The sequence below is a fragment of the Nipponia nippon genome, unplaced genomic scaffold (assembly GCF_047370975.1).
Source record: "Nipponia nippon isolate SJK-2023a ecotype South Korea unplaced genomic scaffold, ASM4737097v1 scaffold_11, whole genome shotgun sequence".
In the NCBI taxonomy this organism is placed as follows: Eukaryota; Metazoa; Chordata; class Aves; order Pelecaniformes; family Threskiornithidae; genus Nipponia; species Nipponia nippon.
In genome coordinates, this window is record NW_028262302.1 from 2,213,090 (window position 1) to 2,233,112 (window position 20,023).

A 20,023-nucleotide genomic window follows, 5' to 3' on the forward strand; every position below is an offset into this window, starting at 1 on the left:
TTTTCTTTTCCCATTTTCCATACACATTAATGATTTGCCTGTTTACAAATATTTTTGCAAGTGAACAGAGAATGAAAGATCTGTGAAAAGCTGCTTTCTTTATTTTTCCCATTTGTTATTTCAAAATACAGAGGAAATTATAGGGAGGGGAATTAGAAAATGCCAAAAAAAAAGTGTATATCAAGTATTGGCATAGTTGTGCTATTTGAGAAATAGCATCTGTTCATACAGTCCAGAGCTGAGTTTTAATTCATATGTGTGAGGATCCAGAGTTTAGGCTACATATGAATTCCCTCCTTTTGGAGTACTGGGGTAGGGGAGAGGATGGGGAGGAGCAGGTTGTATACATAATTTCAACAGCAGCCAACCCCCCCCCCCCCCAAACCAAAAAACTCACCCAAAAAAACACCCAAAACCCATAGGAAAAAAGCAAGAATTATTTATCTTGATTTCCATACCCATCCTGAAAATCAGGGAAATTATTTGCTTAAAGTTTTCCACAAGATTTCACCTCTAGGCTTAAAACAATCACGGAAGATTTTAATTGATAACGTAATTGGTTTAGAAAGTTACTGGTCATTCATAACAGGGCTTTCGACTGGAAGTGTCACATCAACCATAACTAAAATAAAAATAACCACTGAATAACTGCTTTCTGGTAAGAATAAATTACGAGAACAAATTCATAGCCTTATGTGCACAATTCAAAATATTCAGCTGGAAGATTATCCTTACTGGGGAAGAATCCTTCCAAAAAAGAAATTTGATGAGGAACCCCTGTATACTATGGAAGAAGATTGTTTATCAACTTAAAGAAAAATGCACTTAGAATCATAGAATCACAGAATCGTTAAGGTTGGAAAAGACCCTTAAGATCACTGAGTCCAAATGTTAACCTATCACTGCCAAGTCCACCACTAAACCATGTCCTCAAGCACCACGTCTACCCGTCTTTTAAATACCTCCAGGGATGGAGACTCAACCACTTCCCTGGGCAGCCTGTTCCAATGCCTGACTACCCTTTCGGTGAAGAAGTTTTTCCTAATATCCAACCTAAACCCGCCCTGGCGCAGCTTGAGGCTGTTTCCTCTCGTTCTATTTCTTGTTACTAGGGAGAAGAGACTGACCCCCACCTCGCTACAACCTCCTTTCAGGTAGTTGTAGAAAGCAATGAGGTCTCCTCTCAACCTCCTCTTCTCCAGACTAAACAACTCCAGTTCCCTCAGCCGCTCCTCATAAGACTTGTTCTTTAGACCCTCACCAACTTTGTTACCCTTCTTTGGACACGCTCCAGCACCTCGATGTCCTTCTTGTAGTGAGGGGCCTAAAACTGAACACAGTACTTGAGGTGCGGCCTCACCAGTGCCGAGTTAGAGGGGCACTCTCATCTCCTTGGTCCTGCTGGCCACACTATTCCTGATACAAGCCAAGGTGCCATTGGCCCTCTTGGCCACCTGAGCACACTGCTGGCTCATATTCAGCCGGCTGTCAACCAACACCGCCAGGTCCTTTCCTGCCAGGCAGCTCTCCAGCCACTCCTCCCCAGGCCTGTAGCGTTGCAAGGGGTTGTTGTGACCCAAGTGCAGGACTCTTAGCATTCTTGAATCTCATACAGTTGGTCCCGGCCAACTTACTGAGGGTGCACTCAATCCCCTCATCCAGATCATCAATGAAGATATTGAACAGGACCGGACTGGGACTGGGGAACACGACTCGTGACTGGCCGTCAACTGGATTTGGCTCCATTCACCACCACTCTCTGGGCTCAGCCGTCCAGCCAGTTTTTAACCCAGTGCAGAGTGCACTTATCCAAGCCGTGAGCAGCCAGCTTCTCCAGGAGAATGCTGTGGGAGACAGTGTCAAAGGCCTTACTAAAGTCCAAGTAGACAACATCCACAGCCTTCCCCTCATCCACTAAGCGGGTCACCTTGTCATACAAGGAGACCAGGTTAGTGAAGCAGGACCTCCCTTTCATAAACCCATGCTGGCTGGGCCTGATCCCCTGGTTGTCCCGCACATGCTGCGTAATGGCACTCAGGATGATCTGCTCCATGACCTTCCCTGGCACTGAGGTCAGGCTGACAGGCCTGTAGTTCCCCAGATCCTCCTTCCGACCCTTGGGAGTGGAAGGGGAACAGGAAGGTGATGATGTTTGTTTATTTGCTGCTTTTGTTCATTTCTGAGTTATATAAACAGCAGTTTTAATTACAGTTTCTGAAATAGCATGTTTTATAGCGCTCTCAAACCTTAATGTTTTACTCTATCTGGACAGTCCCAACTAATTAGTCTTGTATTCAGGTAATGTTTCTTCATTGGTAACCCTGTGTGGTTTAATTTTCCACTATTTCAGACTAGGTGTGAAAGTCTTGTATTTCATTTATGTGCACACTGAAAGACCTGCATGATTTACTTGGAATTTTTATCTTCTATGTCCTTGGAAAATTGCTAGTATTTTTTGTTGTTTTTTTTTTTTTTTTTAATTTCTCAAAAACATATTGGGGTTTACTGCCAAACATAACAAATCTCACTGTAAGAAGCAACTGAAAGAGAAAGCTGTAAATGTTTGAAAGACAAATTTTAAAAGGAAGTGGAATTTCCAAATCAGCTACATTATTACTCAGCAAAAATTGCATGAAGGCAAGGCATAAGCAAATATACGTAACTGTTGTTACCACAAGCTTATAAAGACATTCCAGCCTTCCTTCAGATTTTCCCTACTGACGTTCTTCAGCGCCTATTTCCCTTCACTTGCCTGCATTTTTCCTAGATTTTGCAGATTTCCCTTCTCCTCTCTGGCCCTTTCACTGCTTTCTCTTTGCAGCTGCCGTTGTTCCATAGATTGGTAATGCTGTCGTGCTGTCAGCAGCGAAGCAAACCCTTCACTTCCCTGCCTCCCACTCTAGAAAATGCAAGAGAGTCCTTATATAAAATTTCCTCCATGCTTGTTGCATTTACTTGCCATGGCACCAAATAGTTAAACAGGCATTCCGCTCCTAATGGAACTAAGAGTATGTCGTTACACAGAAGTAGCAGTTTTTGAAGCATTATCAGAATTTGCAATGCATTTTTCTTTCGATGAAGCATCTTAAAAGAAAACAATAACATATTGGTCCCAAAGTGCTTTTGAACTTACTCTACCCTCTGTTCTTTGTCCTGTTTCTAGGGGCAAGTGTGGCAAACAGCAGATTTCATCCTTTTATCATCTGGTTCTCTGAGCCCCAAAATCAAACTGATCACCACAGCTGCAATAAATAAAGTGTCTATTCAATGAGTTATGATGCCAAATATTATTCAACATTCTTATGGTCAGGCACAGAGTCTGATGGAAAACAGCACATCTCACTTATTGCCTTTTTCCTTGCAATTAAAACTGCTGAGTAATCAGTAGACGACGCCAGATATGGGAAAGCAGAATATGAATAATGCCAATTTGCTTGGTTTTGTTTACACTTACTATTTAAAACAAAAATACCTATAGCAATATAGCTTTCATTAATTATGAAGCACAGGCAATGTGTTAACAATATCAGTCTTGAAGACTGTAAGAAATGTAATCTTATGTATCTACCTGTTCTGTCATAGTGCGTGATTTCTAATATCTTTTTCATTCATGGCCAGACATTTTTATGCAGCATTTGATTGGATATACATCTCATGGAATATATAGCACATTCTCTGATAGAAACTTAAATAGTTCAGTTCCAGCATTTGGGAATACACTGTACTTTTCTCTGACTTAATGGTTCTTCCTTTTTTGCTATCGTGCAAGGAGACAAATGATGGTGTGAATCATTTGGTTTAAATTGTTGCAGTCCAAAAGTATTTGTTTTAAATGCATTCTTTCTGAATTTTTTTTTAAAAAGTTCTGTTGTGTTTTTTTTTCTCTTTGTTTTCTTTTTCTAGGCTGAGGTTCAGCTATGCTATCTGGAAGCACAAAGAGATGCTGTTGAACAGATGTCCTTAAAGCTGTACAGTGAGCAGTACAACAGTAGTAGCAAGCGAAAGGAAGAGTTTGCTGATATGTCAAAAGTTCACACAGTGGGAAGTAATGGGTAGGGAACTATTCTTTTTGTTGTTTTATTCTCACTGATCTGTATTTTTTTTTACATGATATACTTTTTCTTACTTCTGGTTAACCAGGATTTTTCTTCCTAGGCCAAGAGGCAGGGGAAAACTATATTTATTTTTTTTTCCATATATGAATGCAAAAAATAATGGCTTCTGGATAATTCATCCAAATCATGGTTTGTTCATAGGATTACCTAACATTATCTAATAGCAATCCGTTATTTTGATTTTTGAAAATGTAATGTGTCCTTTTGCTTCAAGCTTTTCTCCTCCAATGACTTCATATCTTTTCATTTCTTAGCATCTTCCAAGGCAGCATCTTTACAATGTATTAATATCTCTGCAAGACAGTTCTCTATAATCATTATTCTACTAGTGACTAGGAAATATGAATGTGAAGCCATTCACTTATAGTCCACCAGTTCAAACATCCCAGTTTTGTACTTCTAGAAAGCTTTAATTTTTACTGTTTCCCCTTGACTCGGTCTTCTCAGTCTGTTTTTTAATAAATGTAAACACCCCCCCCCCCAATATTATATATGTAAGTGTATATATAAAAGCATTCATTCTTAATAGTTTGAGCAAAGAATCTTGGACAAAATAATCACTGGACTATGCTAAAATGAAATCTTGCTGCTCCTCCCTTTTTCACAACCAAGAAAACTGGTTGTTCTGGCTTAAGACTTTTTCTTGAAGGTCTTTTGAAAACCATATCTTCTAACTGCTAGCTCCGCTAAATGAACATAAGAATATACCTGTGCGTTCATAATAGTGTGGAGCAAAAGCAGTTTAAAGGAGCCAACTGGCGCTCATTGCTTGGGTACACTCTCATCCTGACAGAATTTTTCTTGTAACCAGTAAATACAGTAGAACTTTTGCCTGCAGTTTCCTATGCAAGGAAAATCATTGACCGAGGTGTTCATGAGTTCTTTATCTCCCGAACTTCCTTTTCCAATTGTTAACTCAATGTTGCGGTCTTGGAAACACAGTTTTATTAAATTACCGACTGTAAAGATAAATGAGCCTTGTAAACATCCCCTCTTATTATACGGAAAGATGACTGTTTTAGAAAAGTTGATGTGGGCTAATTATGTAGGATTACTGAGATCTTGATTACATATGCAGAAATCTGTCAGATTCTCAAACACGCCAGTGCAGCTAGTGCCAACCATAAAAATAATTTGTTCAGAATTGGTGTGTATATGTATATAAATGTGCACTGGGGTCTACACGTTCAAAAACAGCTTCTAATTTTGCAGCCACAGTTGAATGTGAGCAAGACTTAAGGTTGGAATTTTGTGTGGGACTTAAGACAGTAAGACTTCAACAAATGTTTGATTTTTTTGAGGATAGGGGATATAAAGCTTTCAGCCTCATGGAAAAATCCAGTTTGTAACTCTACATGCCACGTGTGTAAAGCAAATAGGCTCCTAAATATACTTGTTTGCACTTGTAATTACATGCTTGTCACTGGCAATGGTAACCTACTAGTGTTCCCTGCCTTTTCTGTGCTGTGGCCACCTTTCTGGGCCCTTATGGCCATCCCAGCCCTTAGAGGCTCAACAGTGGCTTAAGGGGCCAAAGGACCAGAGGGAGACAAATGCAATACCATGTGTTCAGCCATTGTAGAAACTAGGATGGGCTGAATTCAGATGGAAAACTTCCAGTTGAACCAGTCTGAGGTATTGTATTGAACACAATGGAGGTGCCTTTCAGCTATTTGAAAATACAGTTGACACAACATTTCCCTACTGCATAAAAACTGTGGACAGAAATTCCATAGTAGAATGACCTAGCTAGAGACTGATATCTCTACAGAGAAGGGGCCATTTGCATAACTGGGAAAATTAGGGTATCTATCCATTAGCTGTTGTGGAAGTTTGACCTAGGAGAAAGGAGAGAGTCTACAGGGAGAACAAGAGTTACTGTAGATGGAGAATTGTTTACATAGTGGGGGGAAAGATCTGGGAGGTGACTTTGTGTAGGAAATAGCTAAACTGAGATAGGTAAGGTAGTATCTGCAGAACAGGGTGATGCTAGTGCGTGTGTAAAGAACAGGAGATTTCCTGCAGAACAGCGATCTTGTTACAACAGCGACAGAAAGGATTTACGTGTATGTGCATGGAAATGGCTAAAGTGACAAGGAAAGAGAAGAGAATGAATATCCACTGCAGAAGAACACCAGCTAGCCAGGTAGCAAGAGGTAACCAAGAGTAGTTGAGAGCAGCTGCAAAATTTTATAGCAAATCTGGCTGGAAGTATTGCATCCCCTCAAAACTGGGGAGGAGTGTATACAGGTACTATTGGGAGATAGGGATACGATATTTACAGCACCATTGCACAACATGAAGGCCAGATCCTGGGATCCTGTCGTCACCTAGTATTGGGCCTTCATGGATGAGGCCTTGAGATAAATGCATTAGAGGGGGCTTCAAGTACGCACAGAATATAAGGCAATTTTAAAGCTGTTAAGGTCAGAACTCTGATTTCTCCTGTATCCTCCTAATAAAAATATGTGTATGGAAAGGAGTTCCAAAAAACAATGACCCAGAAACTTGGAAAAAATTTTTGTCTGGCTGAATTTTTTTTGGTAGGCATACGAATGTGTTTACAGTACTTCTAAATACCATGTGAGTTATGCCATCAAAGAAATAATACAAACTGGAAGTGTGTGTTAAACATGGGGAAAAAGGCTGATGGAAATAGCTTCACATTCCTTTTTATTTATTAATGCCACAGACGAACTGGTTTTCTCATGAGAAAGGTGCTCATGAATTTTCATTCAAAATAATAAATTGATGTCCACATTTTAAGAAATATGTTTAGGGTTCAAGGGATTAGACATGCAACTCTGCATATCTGATTCCCTGTTTACCAAAATAAAATATACTTCTTAATGTCATTTTAGTTACTATGTAGCTAACGGTTTTAGCTTATTAACCAACAAACCTATATTAAGGAAGCTTTAGTTACCTGCCCTTTAACTAATAGTATAGCATTCTTCTTGGCAATGTTTGGGTACTTTTAATGGAGGAATATTTTTTTGCAATAAACAGATGACCTAATTTAATCTTTTTTTAGTGATTCGTGGATTTGGGTAATCAACCAAAATTAGATCTTTTCTATAGTTCTTGCATCTGTAACATACATCAGTATTTCAGAAGTTATGCTTTCCCTGATTCTGCCTGTGGCAATATGAAAAAAAGTCTGCTAAGCCCAGAAAAAATAGATTCTGAATAAAAAAGAAATATTCAGTATACCACAGAAATACTGACAGGTACATTTTAATCTTAACCTGTCACTGATCCTACAATTGCTGGATTTTCTGAATATATTTTTAGCGGCTTAGTAACTCAGATCCTTTTCCAAATAGTAATTTAATAGTAATCAGTAGATCCATCCATTTAGATGTGAGGCATTAATTTTAAAAACAAAGCCTTTTGCTTTTTTTTTTTTTTTTAATATCAGAGTTACTTTAGAATTATTAAAAATATTGCAATCACATCTTAAAAAAAATATTGATGATGCTTTGTAGACTGACTTCACTATCTTTAGGCTCAGGCAAATAACTGCCATAGACAGTTTGCTTAAAAATGCTTCCAGATGACTTTATTTTACAGCAGAAAACCAAAAAAGAGAATAGGCACAGTATGTAAACTATGGGGGGGGGGGGGGGGGAAATCCCCATTACATCTTCCACCCCTTCCTGGGCTGTGAATCCTGTTTCTCTCAGACTTTGTTTTGGGTTGAGTTCCTGTTTAGAACTTTAGCTAGAAATCAAAATGTTCAACTGTTTCCTCGTGCTTAACTGGGTTTTATAAAGGTCAGGGAAAAGTGCTTTTGTGTGTATTTAAAGGATCGATTCATCCTATTACACCAATAAATAGACCAATTTGGACTGTAACTAAGATGTGATTCTATAGACGCAAAGCAGGTGTTCGGATCCAGTGCATCTTCTGCCTGTGACAGTAAAATCCCAGTCCACTTACTGGTGCAGTTTCCAAAGGCATCCCATCCAATTCTGGCAGCAGCAGGTCATGAACGTTGGATGTAGGCTTTGTTTCCTGCCATCTTCCTATCTTAATTTAGATTTTTCACTGGTACAAACTGTCCAAGTCCAACTGAATCTGTACCAATTTATATGAGATGAAGTCTAGCCTCTTATATCATAAAACATATGTTTTAATAACTGTCTGTCAGTTTTATGACTTTGGATAATATTTGGATAAGATGGAAGGGAAAAAAAGGAGCAGTAGATACCGAAGATACAGAATGGTTATACTGCTTTCTGAGGAAGGGATAAAGATTCAGTATCACTGCAAATATACCATTCAAAATGGAGTTTAGTTTTATTGTAGTTTCAAAATGATATCTGAGTGAAATACCTCCTGAAACAGGAGAAAAGCCCTGAACTCCAAATGAAACTATTATATTTCAACAATAGTAACTTGCCCTTTTATGCTTGCTCTTCTTTATAATAGCATCATTGCTTACCTTCTCAGGGCAGCAGGCAATTTTAAGTAAGTGCACCTCATAAATTATTGAGTAAAAGTATACTAAGTACAGTGGATTAAACTAGAGAGTTACTTCAGAAGCAGGAATCAACACTTGTGCATTATACAAGACTTCCTTTGTTGTCAACTCATTGAAAACAATACCACAGAAGGCATATGCTTTCTTCTCTCTTGCTTGCTTTCTTGCAGAAAGACAGTTCTACTTGTCACAACTTTATCTATAAGCTTTCAAAATTACCATGCATATGGTATTCTAGTTAATAACAACTGAAACTGCGATAGCATTAATAACATTAAAAACATATTTAGTTTATTGTTTGTTGAAATACTGCTCATTTTTTAATGAGGTTGTTAAAAAAAGTTGTTAATAATTGGAGAAATTAGCTTTAGTGGAACATGCACTATTGTTTGATCAATATGGGAGTTTTTTGATACTACTGACAAGGCTTTTGTTAGTTCCAGTTTTGCAAGTTTGAAGATTTCTTTTCAAGGGGTATCTTTTTGACGAATGTGCAGTTTTTCAGCATGTACCTTCTGTCTTGTATCACAGTGTTTTAGAAGAATCTATGCTTTACTTATTCACTAGGCTTTCAATAGAGAATCACATTAATCCTTTTAAGCTCCTTATTCTAATGATTTATTTTGTTGAAAACCGTAGTGATCCTCCTTTGAATTTTAATGATTGCTGGCTATTCAAGGATTCATTGTTTTGACTTCCTGTCCTTACCTTTGTTTCTTACATGTCTGTAGGGAACACCTGTCTAATACTGTATCTGGCCTTAGTTCTCACTGGCTTACCATATTCACTCAAGCCTATCTTAAGGCGTTAAGTTGAAATGCTAGCTACTCATCCATGAAAATAAATGTAGGATATTTACAGAGATAGGCAGACAGACAGCAGAGGGATGGCTGAATGGATTGAGTTATTTTTCAATGAAAATAATATTTTTATATGAATTCTATCAATATGATTGTTGCAAAGTTTGCTCAATATAAAGTCAGCACTTTAAAACCATTAAACAACAACATGTAGGGGGGATTTCTACTTCAAAATTTTTGAAGCAAATGCAGTATGCCAACAGTTGTCAGGATTTGGCATCAGCTGCTGAATTTGGGTCATGGCACTGGCTTAAATTGGACTTCAGTTTTCATTTTCATCCACTCTGTATAAATACAGAATGTCTCTTTAGAAATATAACTAGGAACATCATGAGTTTTCAAGAATATATTATTCTAATACAAGATTTTAACAACTACACAGTATTTATGCATAATACATTTTGTTCCTTATCTACAGCCTTTTGGACTTTGATTCAGAATACCAGGAGCTCTGGGATTGGCTGATTGACATGGAATCCATTGTGATGGACAGCCATGACCTGATGATGTCAGAGGAGCAGCAGCAGCATCTTTACAAGGTTAGCGCTACCGGTACTGCCTTTACCTAGCTATAGAAGATCTGATTAGCTTGACAAGTCTTTCTCTCACAGGATATCGCTGCGTTCATTGTATGTATCATGGTGTCTATTAGAATTCCCTTCCCTGTCCCCAACCTCATTTCCATCCCCTGTGCGCTGACAGGCTGCGCCGACATCATAATTGCAAGAAAGTTCCCTTTATCACATTCTATTTGGTGTAATTCTATAGAAGGACAAAGATTTGTCTTCAAGATGAATAGAAATAAATGAAACTGCATTAATAAATAGACTGAAACAAAATGAAGGAAAAAAATGAAATGGTAGCATTTAACAAAACGTGTTTTGATTGGAGCTTTCAGCTGGATTTTTATCCACCTTTCAGACCTCTTCTGGGAAGAAAGAAATTTGCCTTGATTTTGGTTTGCTGCTACCAGGATACAGGACTCTTCCAATTTAATTTTTATTAGTTATACATAAAGCAGACATTGTCATGTTAAGTCATCACACTTGCTTGTGATTTCAGCAAAAGGATTTTGAACTTGCATATTGATCTTCAATATGATTGCATATTGGTCTTCATCTAACACACATCTCTATATATATAAAAAAATACATACACACACACACACACACATGGTTTCTCTTATTTCTCATAGCAGCCTTAGCCCAGAAGCTTTATCACTTCTTTTAGATAGACAGCACTTTTAAGAAGCTCCCCCAAAAGTGTAATTTGGTCCTAAAATTGATTCAGGCTTTGCTGTTTGTCTGAGAAGCTGTAGTCTACAGGTCTGAGGGGTTTGGGGGGATAAAAGAAAGGAGGGGCTCTCAACAGAAATATCAGGCTGCAGTAAATCTTCCTCATTTAGGCAATTTTTATTGGAGTAATTCTGACAGTTGTCATCCTTGAATTGCTTTGAGCATATGGCATATTTCAAAGAGCAGATTGTGAATCATAAAAAATAAAATTAATAACTAACCACAGAATCAGCAACAGTATAATGACAAGAAACAACTACCCTCTAGCTTTTTTTTATTTCTTCTCGAGTAAATGGTACATTCAAGGTCAAATAGAAGTTGTTTTCTTTCTTCTATGATTGCATGATTTGATAATATCTTGAATAGAATTTATTTTTTCGTGCTTTGGCATCCTAACTTCTTGATGGTCTTCTTGCATTTTATTCTTTCTAATCTTAGTCGTTTTATTTAAAATACCCAGTGAGAAGGGGTTGTCACATCAGTTAAAATATGTTTATAAATGGAAATATGGTTCAGGTCCAAACTATTTTAGGCTGCGAGTTTAGTTCAGTGGCCTCCATTTCTTGCTTTGACAATCATTTCTTATTTTTGCTAATGTTCTTTTTCCTAACTTTCTAAATACTTAATCAGACTTAATCATATATTAACAGCTCTGGCCCTGGCTAGGCTCAGAAATAAACAATGTCAGAAATGGGTAAAAAGTTTCTTGCGAATCTAAAATAAGGTGTTTTGGTAGTGCCTGTCCATATAAGACCAGCTTGTGCCATGCCTAATCTCACCACTAGTTTAAATCCTATACTAAAAAGAGAAATAAACATAAATTTTAAGGAAACAATTCATCCACCAATATGAAAAGGAACAAAGCTTAAGCAGCCAGCCCCAAGTATTTTAGGTGCTATTTAGGATACTTCCCTTTCTGGTATCCAAATGTAACCATTAAGAATAATTATAGATAGTAAGGCTGGTATAATGATGCATGGTGAGAAGAATAAGAGAGGGCAATAATTTAAGAATTAGTTTGCAGTACAGTATGGTAGCAAAAAGAGGAACATTGTATATTCAAAATGGGAAGTAATAGTCTCTTAATGTTATGAAATTCTATATTGTGATAGGCATGACACTTCCGAAAGCAGAAAGTTTGTGCCAAAGAGAGTAGCTGAGTCTGTAGTCTGTGCAGCACAGACAAACCAGCACTGCTTCCAAAGCACAGGCAGCTTATTTGCTCTGCAGTTTCCGCAGGGAGGGCATCTGCTAATTAACAGAGCCCCCATCTCAAAAGTACCTACCTGGCAACTGCAAAACCACTTGAAGAAGGGTAGAAACAGACTGCCTGCCCTCCCGCGCTAAATATTCTCTGCATATACCTTTCCCGTGAAAGCAGCAAGCAAATTGTTAAGGATTGAAAGAAAGACTTAACTAGAAATGTGGAGTTTGATTAAGACATGACTAAGGAGTGTCCATAAAGCAGGAGGAGTATTTGCAGGTAATGTAAAAAGCCTGAGTGCATAGCATTAAGATCTATTAGCCTTTCAAAAAAAAAAAAAAAAAAACCACCTCCCGAAGAAGTGTTGAAAGCCCCATAATTTCAGACGTTTAAAAGTAGACAAAAGAAAACATTAGCAAATGCAATTGAGGGAACAATTCTGCACTAGCAGAGGAGAGATCAGATAAATCACTAGATCTTTATCATCCTTAATTTCACAGATTCTTGTAACAATAAATCACGCCCTCAAAAACAGTATTAATAGTTTTATAAAACTAGCATAGTAAACCTCTGTTCTAATCAGTAATGACACCCGTTTTATTTGGAGGCTTTTGTACAGAGTCGTGGATGGTCTAGTGCTCACAGCAAAGGAGCAGGAGCACTGCCTACACTTCACAGCGAACACAGCCATTCTGATCTGTAGGGAAAGAAATCTGCAAAGAGAAATTCAGGCAACTATTATTGTCAGGATTCTTCAATGATGTGGGGAGTTATGAAAACAGCATTCTTGCTTCAGTCATCCTTTATCAGTTACAGCTTCAAATGTGAACCTGCTAATTGCACTCTCTGCGTTTTGGTGGATTTTCCTAAACCCACAGATCCCTCTTCTCAGTTATTGAGCTGACAAGTAATTGCACCTCTGAGCCAGCTCAGCAAGCCACCTCTGCCAGGGAACCTGCTGTGGTATCACTGTTACCAAAAGTAATCATTGCCCCTAAGGAGTCTATGTATGGGAAGGAGCAATGGTAAAACAGGTAAATCGGAAGGGAAAAGCATACATTAAAGCAGCATAACATAATATATAAATGCTAAAATTGGATATGGGAAAATAAAATGTATTTTCATGGTTAGACTATTTTCCCAGTACTCTATTTTCAGGTTTAATATAGATTTAAGTCAACTCTCAGCTTAATTTGTTTTGTAATATTCCAGGAGCTTCATAGTTTTTTATTAGGATCCTTATTATCTCTCTTTAACTAGGTTTTATTTTGCCCTTAATATAATAGGAGCAGCACAGCCATATTTTTTTTTACTCTAAATATGTATGTATGACTTCCTTTAGAATTCCTAGATTTTAGTGCAAAGATTTACCAAAAGAGAAAACTACTCATCCTCACTATGCTCCCCCATAGCCCTACATGATTTCAGCTTTTCAGTCTTAAACGAGCTAATGATTTTGAAAATCAACTAGTGTTTGATAAAATGGCAGTCACGGAATGAATTGCTGACAGTTTATTTGTCCTCTAATGCCTTATCTATTAACTAAGAAAAAATTAAAAGGAACATTTCCATGTTTTTGGACTCTCACTTCCTTGTACTGCTGTAATAGCTCAGTGTAATGCCAAATGTATCATGTTTATTTCATTTTAATCTACTGCATGTGAGCCTGATCTCATAAGCTCTAAGTACACAGAACTTGCATTGACTTCAGCTTTATTCATATGCTGTTACTGGAGGATCAAACCCAAAGAATTTAAACTCTGCTAATTAGCCCTTTAGTGGGAACTTGAGTAATTCTCTACCTTGAATGTTCAAAAATGAAGCAAATCAGTATTTACTGGAACTGTGGAGGTTAGAAATGAGTATACTAGGCAGAAAAGTTAATGATAATTCTTCCATTTTCCTCAGGAGATTAATTGCAAAACTTAATTGTGTTAGATTAAAACCCCATTTAAGTAAGTACAGTATGATTGTTAAAATTGTTAGCATGTTCAGAATAAAATTAACTGAAAATAAAAGAATAAAAAATAAATATCAAATAAAAGAAATTATATTTTTCTGTCTGATTATAAGTAACGTATGGTGGTTGTACTACAAACTGCATAAGCCGTAAGTCTTGCACTAGTAAGTCTTCAGCAACGATGTTCATGATAGATGGAAAACGACCCTTATGTAGTAGTGCAAAGATTTTGAAAACATTTAGTTGACACGGCTTTTGAACGGGCTAACTGCTAACCTCTTTCATCAAAGGGAAGCAGTGCACTGTATTAAATAACAGGAAAATGCACATCAAAAGCTAAGGATACCTTTCAAAAAAAGTTGAGGGGAAAAAAATCTCCCAGCAGTTTTTGTTTCCCTACTGGAAGCTATCCCTCCTCGGAAGGTGCAGTTCCTTTTCTCCTCTGGGTGTGCTGCTGCTCCATTGTGCCTTTCTCTCTGGCTCAGTGCGCTGTGGCCCGGAGTGGATCAAACAAACCGTGCTGAAAGTTTCCCTCATTTGCATCACTTCTAGACAGCCCTGTCGTACTCTTTGCTGACAGGAAATCACTGTCTTTGTCACCTTTTTTCAGTGATCTTTTGGCAGAGATTGGCCATGTGACCAGGATTAATCACAACAACAGTTCTGGCTCAGAACTCAATGACATGTTTTCCTCAGCACTTCAATAATGGTGTAGAGGAGTCAGTAGGAAATGAGTACATTAATTTCAGAGTGAAAAGATAATTAACACTTAAGGACTAGTGCTATAACCTATGGAGCTATTATTCAAATTAAAACTAATTTATTGCAAACTTGTGAAAAAAAAAAACACAAAACCCTGTCCTTTAATGCAACTGTTAAAATAATCTTCCAAGAGTACCCGAGTTTAACGAGAAGCACAAACTATATTTAACGCAGTAATATAAATACATAAAAACTTAAACATTTGAAACTGGAGGCTGAAGTATGTAAAGTGCTTACTTAGATGATATGAATAGGATACTGGCAAACAAAAGCAGCAGTGTGCTCCTAGAATGCTGTGCTTCAAGGAGTTTCCTTGGCAACAGAAATGCAGTTCCAAAAGTAGACAGAACTTTCCTCAGAAAACATACTATTAATAACAACCTTCCGGAACAACTTGGAACAATTTGACTACTTGGCAATAATAATGCCAAGTGTTCTGCAAATTAATCTAACACATAACAGTTATATGTTTCTCTTGCCCATAATTCTCCTGAACTGGAGGACTGAGTTCTCTGCTGTTAGAGGATACAAATGTGCAAAGCGGTTCCAAATGCTGCGCAAACAGAGAGAGGGCTCAAATAGCAGCAGCCTATAAGGATCAATTAATGTGCTTCGTATCATTTTAACTTGTAAAACAGATTAGTTTAATTGGATTACTTTGTTCCATTTAAAACGAGTCCTGCGTACCTACTGAAGCCACATTGTAGTTCAGTCCTTATTTCAAAGCAGATTTTCCGTATAAAGAAAACTTATTAAAAGATTAACAGCCTGTAGAGTGATATATTTGGACAATATGCTTAGGGGATTGGTTATAAACTAGGAAACGTGAAGATTTTTGCTCCTACGCTGCATATTCTGCGCGGTCCAGGATGCCTTCTGTCTGTCTGGTAATCTATCAGTGCCTGCACGAAGCTGCTAAAACAGTCAGTGGGAGAAGATGATGATCATCACTTCGCAGGAAGCTCTCAGCACACTGCAGGATTGAGCCCCTTGTAGGTAGTAACTACAAATCTGCTATGCATGCAGTATTTTTAGAAATGTCATCATTTCTGTATGAGCCAAGAGAATAAACTAATTTCAGATCTGCCTTGCCAATAGGAATCATTAGAATTCCACTAAAGGCCATAAGTTTACCAGACAGGAAAGGTAGGCTGTGCTACTACCTCGACTTTTCCTGAATTCTTAGATCTAAAGGTTAAAAGTAATCAATACCTCATTGTGCAGCCTGATAATAAGTAATAACCATGATGTTAAAATCTAAATGATTGCAGATAGCACTTAGGTGTGTTGACCCATTTGGGAGGGCTTTTTAATTGGAATCAGAATAGTCATTATAGTTTGCTAATAAACTTTTAGGTTACCTTGCAAAAATCACCACCTTTTTGAAATATGGCTTTAATGCTATTAGCGAATTACGTCCGAAAGTGAAAGCTTTTATTTTATCTGACAAAGCATATGTAACACTTTAAAAAAAAACAAAGAGAAAGATTATTCTGCTAAATAATATCAATGGAGATATTCATTAGCAATAGTAAATTACAGCCCTTACTTATGTCTGCATACATGGATTGATACATGCCTCAATGGAAGTTATTCTCTGCCTTTGACATTGTAGTATGCTTTTAACTGTCATTAACTGACTGAGCTAAGTTTTGCAGAAAACTTGGACTTCAGTTACTGTTCTTCACGGAGTTCAGTAATTTCCATGTGCTAGGCTGTTTTTTTTTTTTCCTTCAACAGATTAAGAACCTCTGTGACTTTCCACACTAGGTAGGAAAATCAACAGTTTTGTATGAGAGGTCTCAAAAAAGCTTGATACCCCAAGCGGCAGTAAAAATCTGACTATTAGAACATCAACTAAATCAGTTCAGGATCTGACACAGCCAAGTTTCCTAGTCTCTTATTGCAGGGGGTGATGAAATTGGTTAACTTTTTCTACACAAGTATTTTCACTTCAGTTGCACTGGAGAACAGAGTGAAAACTCCTTTGTGACACATACTATAACAACCAGCTCATTTTTCAGTGGTCCATATGTTTAACTTTGTAATATGATTAAATTCCTTGCTACTTCTGGCAAATTTTATATTTTAAAAAGTAGAAAAGAAAATTATTGTTGGCGAAAAGTCTTACTTAAAGGAGATAAATGTTAAGTTTTAATGTCTTATATAATTACAACAGGAAAACACTGATTACCATGTCTGTGGAATTACAAAGTAAGGCTAGAGAATGGATAAAGAAAGAATATGAAAAATATTTTTACATTTTCTTGTTGCTTCCATAATATATTTCAAACGTAAACATGCATTTTTAAAAGCCGTGTTGTAATTTCTATGGAGCAGACTCCCTGTATTTCCACAAGAAGTGGCTTCATGCATTTCACAAGAGTAAGCGGGTTTCTCCCATTTCTTCCCAGCATGACATTGAAGATGAACTTCACATTGTAGCAAAGCAGTATTTACTGAGCTTGTAGCAAAAGCCAGCACAGCTTTTGGGAGATTAAAGCAGTGTGTCTAGAATGAAAGAGGCATTCGACTTCAAACAAAAGTAAATGTGTACCACATAGCTGTCATCACCATTCCTTACTACAGCTGCAAAACGTGGACAATTTACAGTCATCACGTCAAGCATCTTAGTCAACTCCACATGCTCTGTCTTTGTGCCCTTGCTGGTATAAAATGGTAGGATAAGGTCCCAAGCAATGAAACCTTAAAGCATTGTCAAATATTCAGCACTGAAGCAATGGTCTGGCACACTCGGCTGTGGTGGTTTGAGTGCATATGTCCAGCAGTAAATTACCCAAAGCCATTTTCTGTTCATCAAGCATTTTTAGTTTTTAAAAAGGGGAAATAGCACCTTAATTCACCCCAAAGGGTGATGAAAATTACAACCTTCACTGCTTTGTATACGCTAGGACTGCCTAGTGTCCAAACAGGGTAGAAAGGGCTCAAGATTAGTCTCAGATATACTAAACTATTCACATTCTTTAAGAACAAGTAAGAATAGCTGAAGTATAGCAGCACTCTGGCCTACTCATTGGACCAAGAGCCTCTAAGAAAAGGAGTTACACTTGTGCTGTTATACACGCAGTCAAATGCTGAGGACAACAATACCAGTGCTGCAATGTTCTTCAATGCCCTGAACCAAGTAAAGAGGCCATATGAGGCTCCAAAACATGGGTGTGTTCTGATTTACATTGTTCTTAGCACAACCTTTCAAAACTTCATCCAATCGTCTAAAGGAGTTTAGGTTATCTGTATTTTCTAGTTTCGTGACACATTGGATCACATGCAGACCACATGTAAGCAGTACAGAGTCCTGGGAGCTGCCCACTCTGAGGTTAGTATTTAATGTATTACGGCAGATTTTATGAAAGTTCATATGAATCAGCTGACTAAAAACACCTCATGAAGCGATTTGTGAATTTGCACTCACATTTCACTCAAAGTCTCATATGCAATGATGCCAAATAATAGGGATAGTGTGTCCTATGCAGTTCTCCAGATATGTTTATTACATGAGGTTGTCCAGTAATCCTGCGCCCACATAACCTTACAGAAGCCATAGCATCCTGCCTCAAGGAGTCCCACAGGTTTAGCCTCACGCTGTGATGAACCGCCTGTGCACCGTGTCTGTGCACGTGTCTGCTCTAAAGCTGCCTTCTGCTGGTCTCACCTGATGCCCCGTTTTTGTTTCCCTTTTGTTGGAAGAAGCAGCAAATAATATATTGAAGTAAGATAAAATTAGGAGTTTTGATAACACAATGACAGCATAATTTTTGAAGTTGTGTGTGGACATTTTTTTTTTTTTTTAGCAGCTTGGTGGATTAGGCTTTCTTAGAGGGATGCAGATGAAAACATCACTAGCAAAAAATATACGGGGCAATAGCATTACCCTATTCCTCAAGTTATTTGTCAATTTTTAATTCACTTTCCTATTTTTTCACCTCATACTCCAGCAGAAAATATATTTTTTTTTCTAAACTCCTAGGAAACGATGTTTTGCTTCATAAACATAATGCAGGAAATACTATTTTCTTTCCCAATTACTCCTCATCAGTATACCTCATAAATAATTGATACTGTAATGTTTCTTTTTAAAAAATAAACAAAAACCAAATGACCACAGAAAACCTTTTTAGCAGGTTTTCTATAAGAAACCCGAATTCACTAAATCTCAATAAACTTGCAGTGGCAATATGTTCAATGCATACATACCTAAATTATAAAAAATAAGTTGCAGTGAAGTATACCAGTTTATAATCTCCTGAATTTTTATTTGTATGTATATTTCATTTGTATTTTTATTTTTATAAATTTATATTACATATTATATTTATATATTGAAAATACGTAAAATATCAACATAAAATATTTATTTGTGTATATATTTTAACCTTTTTACATACTTCGGGTTAGGTGATGTTTTTACATTGTGTGTATACATTTTTAATACATTGTACTAAATATAGCTACAGCATTTTGTGCTAACTTCTCCTTCTAACAAGGTAAAATGAACGATCACTATAATTTCATTCATAGTTATTGCAGTTGCAGTTGCATCAGGTCCAATGGGGCCCTAGGGTAGGCTCCAGCCAGCTCCTGCAGCCAGTAAGAAATGCCTGCGGTTCTTAACTTCTTGTGGGTGCTGATATTTTAGCATTGCAGAAAACATGGTTGCTATAGAATTGCAGTGATCATGAACTATAAATGTTAAAGTTGGCTCTATGGAGAGATGCTTTTGGGGGAAGACAGTAGCTGTACCCTTCACATCCCGTTGCTGCAGAATGACGGGTGCTGTTACTGATGTGCAGGACATATTCCAGCTGTGTCACAGAGCAGACCAGCAACAGGCTGTCACAGGCTCCAGGGAAGGCTATGGAGAGGCTGTAGTTCCCCCAGTGATACACTGAGAGATGGGATCATCTGTGACGACTAATTTAGACTACTAAGGGAGCTAAGTAGACCAGTCTCTGTGTGAGGAGGTTCCTCTAATAGGTGATTCAGAGTAGAAGCTTAAGTTAGGCACTCTGAAATAGTTTCAGAAGAAACCTTTGCTCTCTTATCTCTCTCTCCACTGATTGTATAAAGAGGTTATGAAGATCAGCCTCACTCGGCCGTTACCTCTCACTGACTCTCAGTTATCATGAAAAGAAGGGTTTTTAGTACCATTGTGTCATGCCTATGCAATATTCCAGTTTGAAACCCTGCTGTGATGCATCCAGATTTTGACAGACATTGCACTGGAGTTTGATCATCTCTGCTTTACCAATTGATTTTTCTTAGAAATGGGAGATGATAGATACAGAATTGCCGTTAGAGTTTTTCAGGTAGTAACTTTCTG

The 20,023-nt window shown here is 37.6% G+C and overlaps 1 protein-coding gene across 2 annotated transcripts in view; it reads left to right on the plus strand.

Annotated features, from left to right (window-relative positions):
* Window positions 1-20,023, plus strand: part of AKAP6 (A-kinase anchoring protein 6) — a 292,127-nt gene that overhangs the window by 198,536 nt on the left and 73,568 nt on the right. For both annotated transcript variants that reach the window (XM_087747148.1, XM_087747149.1), the window contains exons 8-9: window positions 3,904-4,052; window positions 9,880-10,000. In XM_087747148.1, the coding sequence (XP_087603274.1) occupies window positions 3,904-4,052; window positions 9,880-10,000 (270 nt within the window). The remainder of the gene's footprint in view (window positions 1-3,903; window positions 4,053-9,879; window positions 10,001-20,023) is intronic.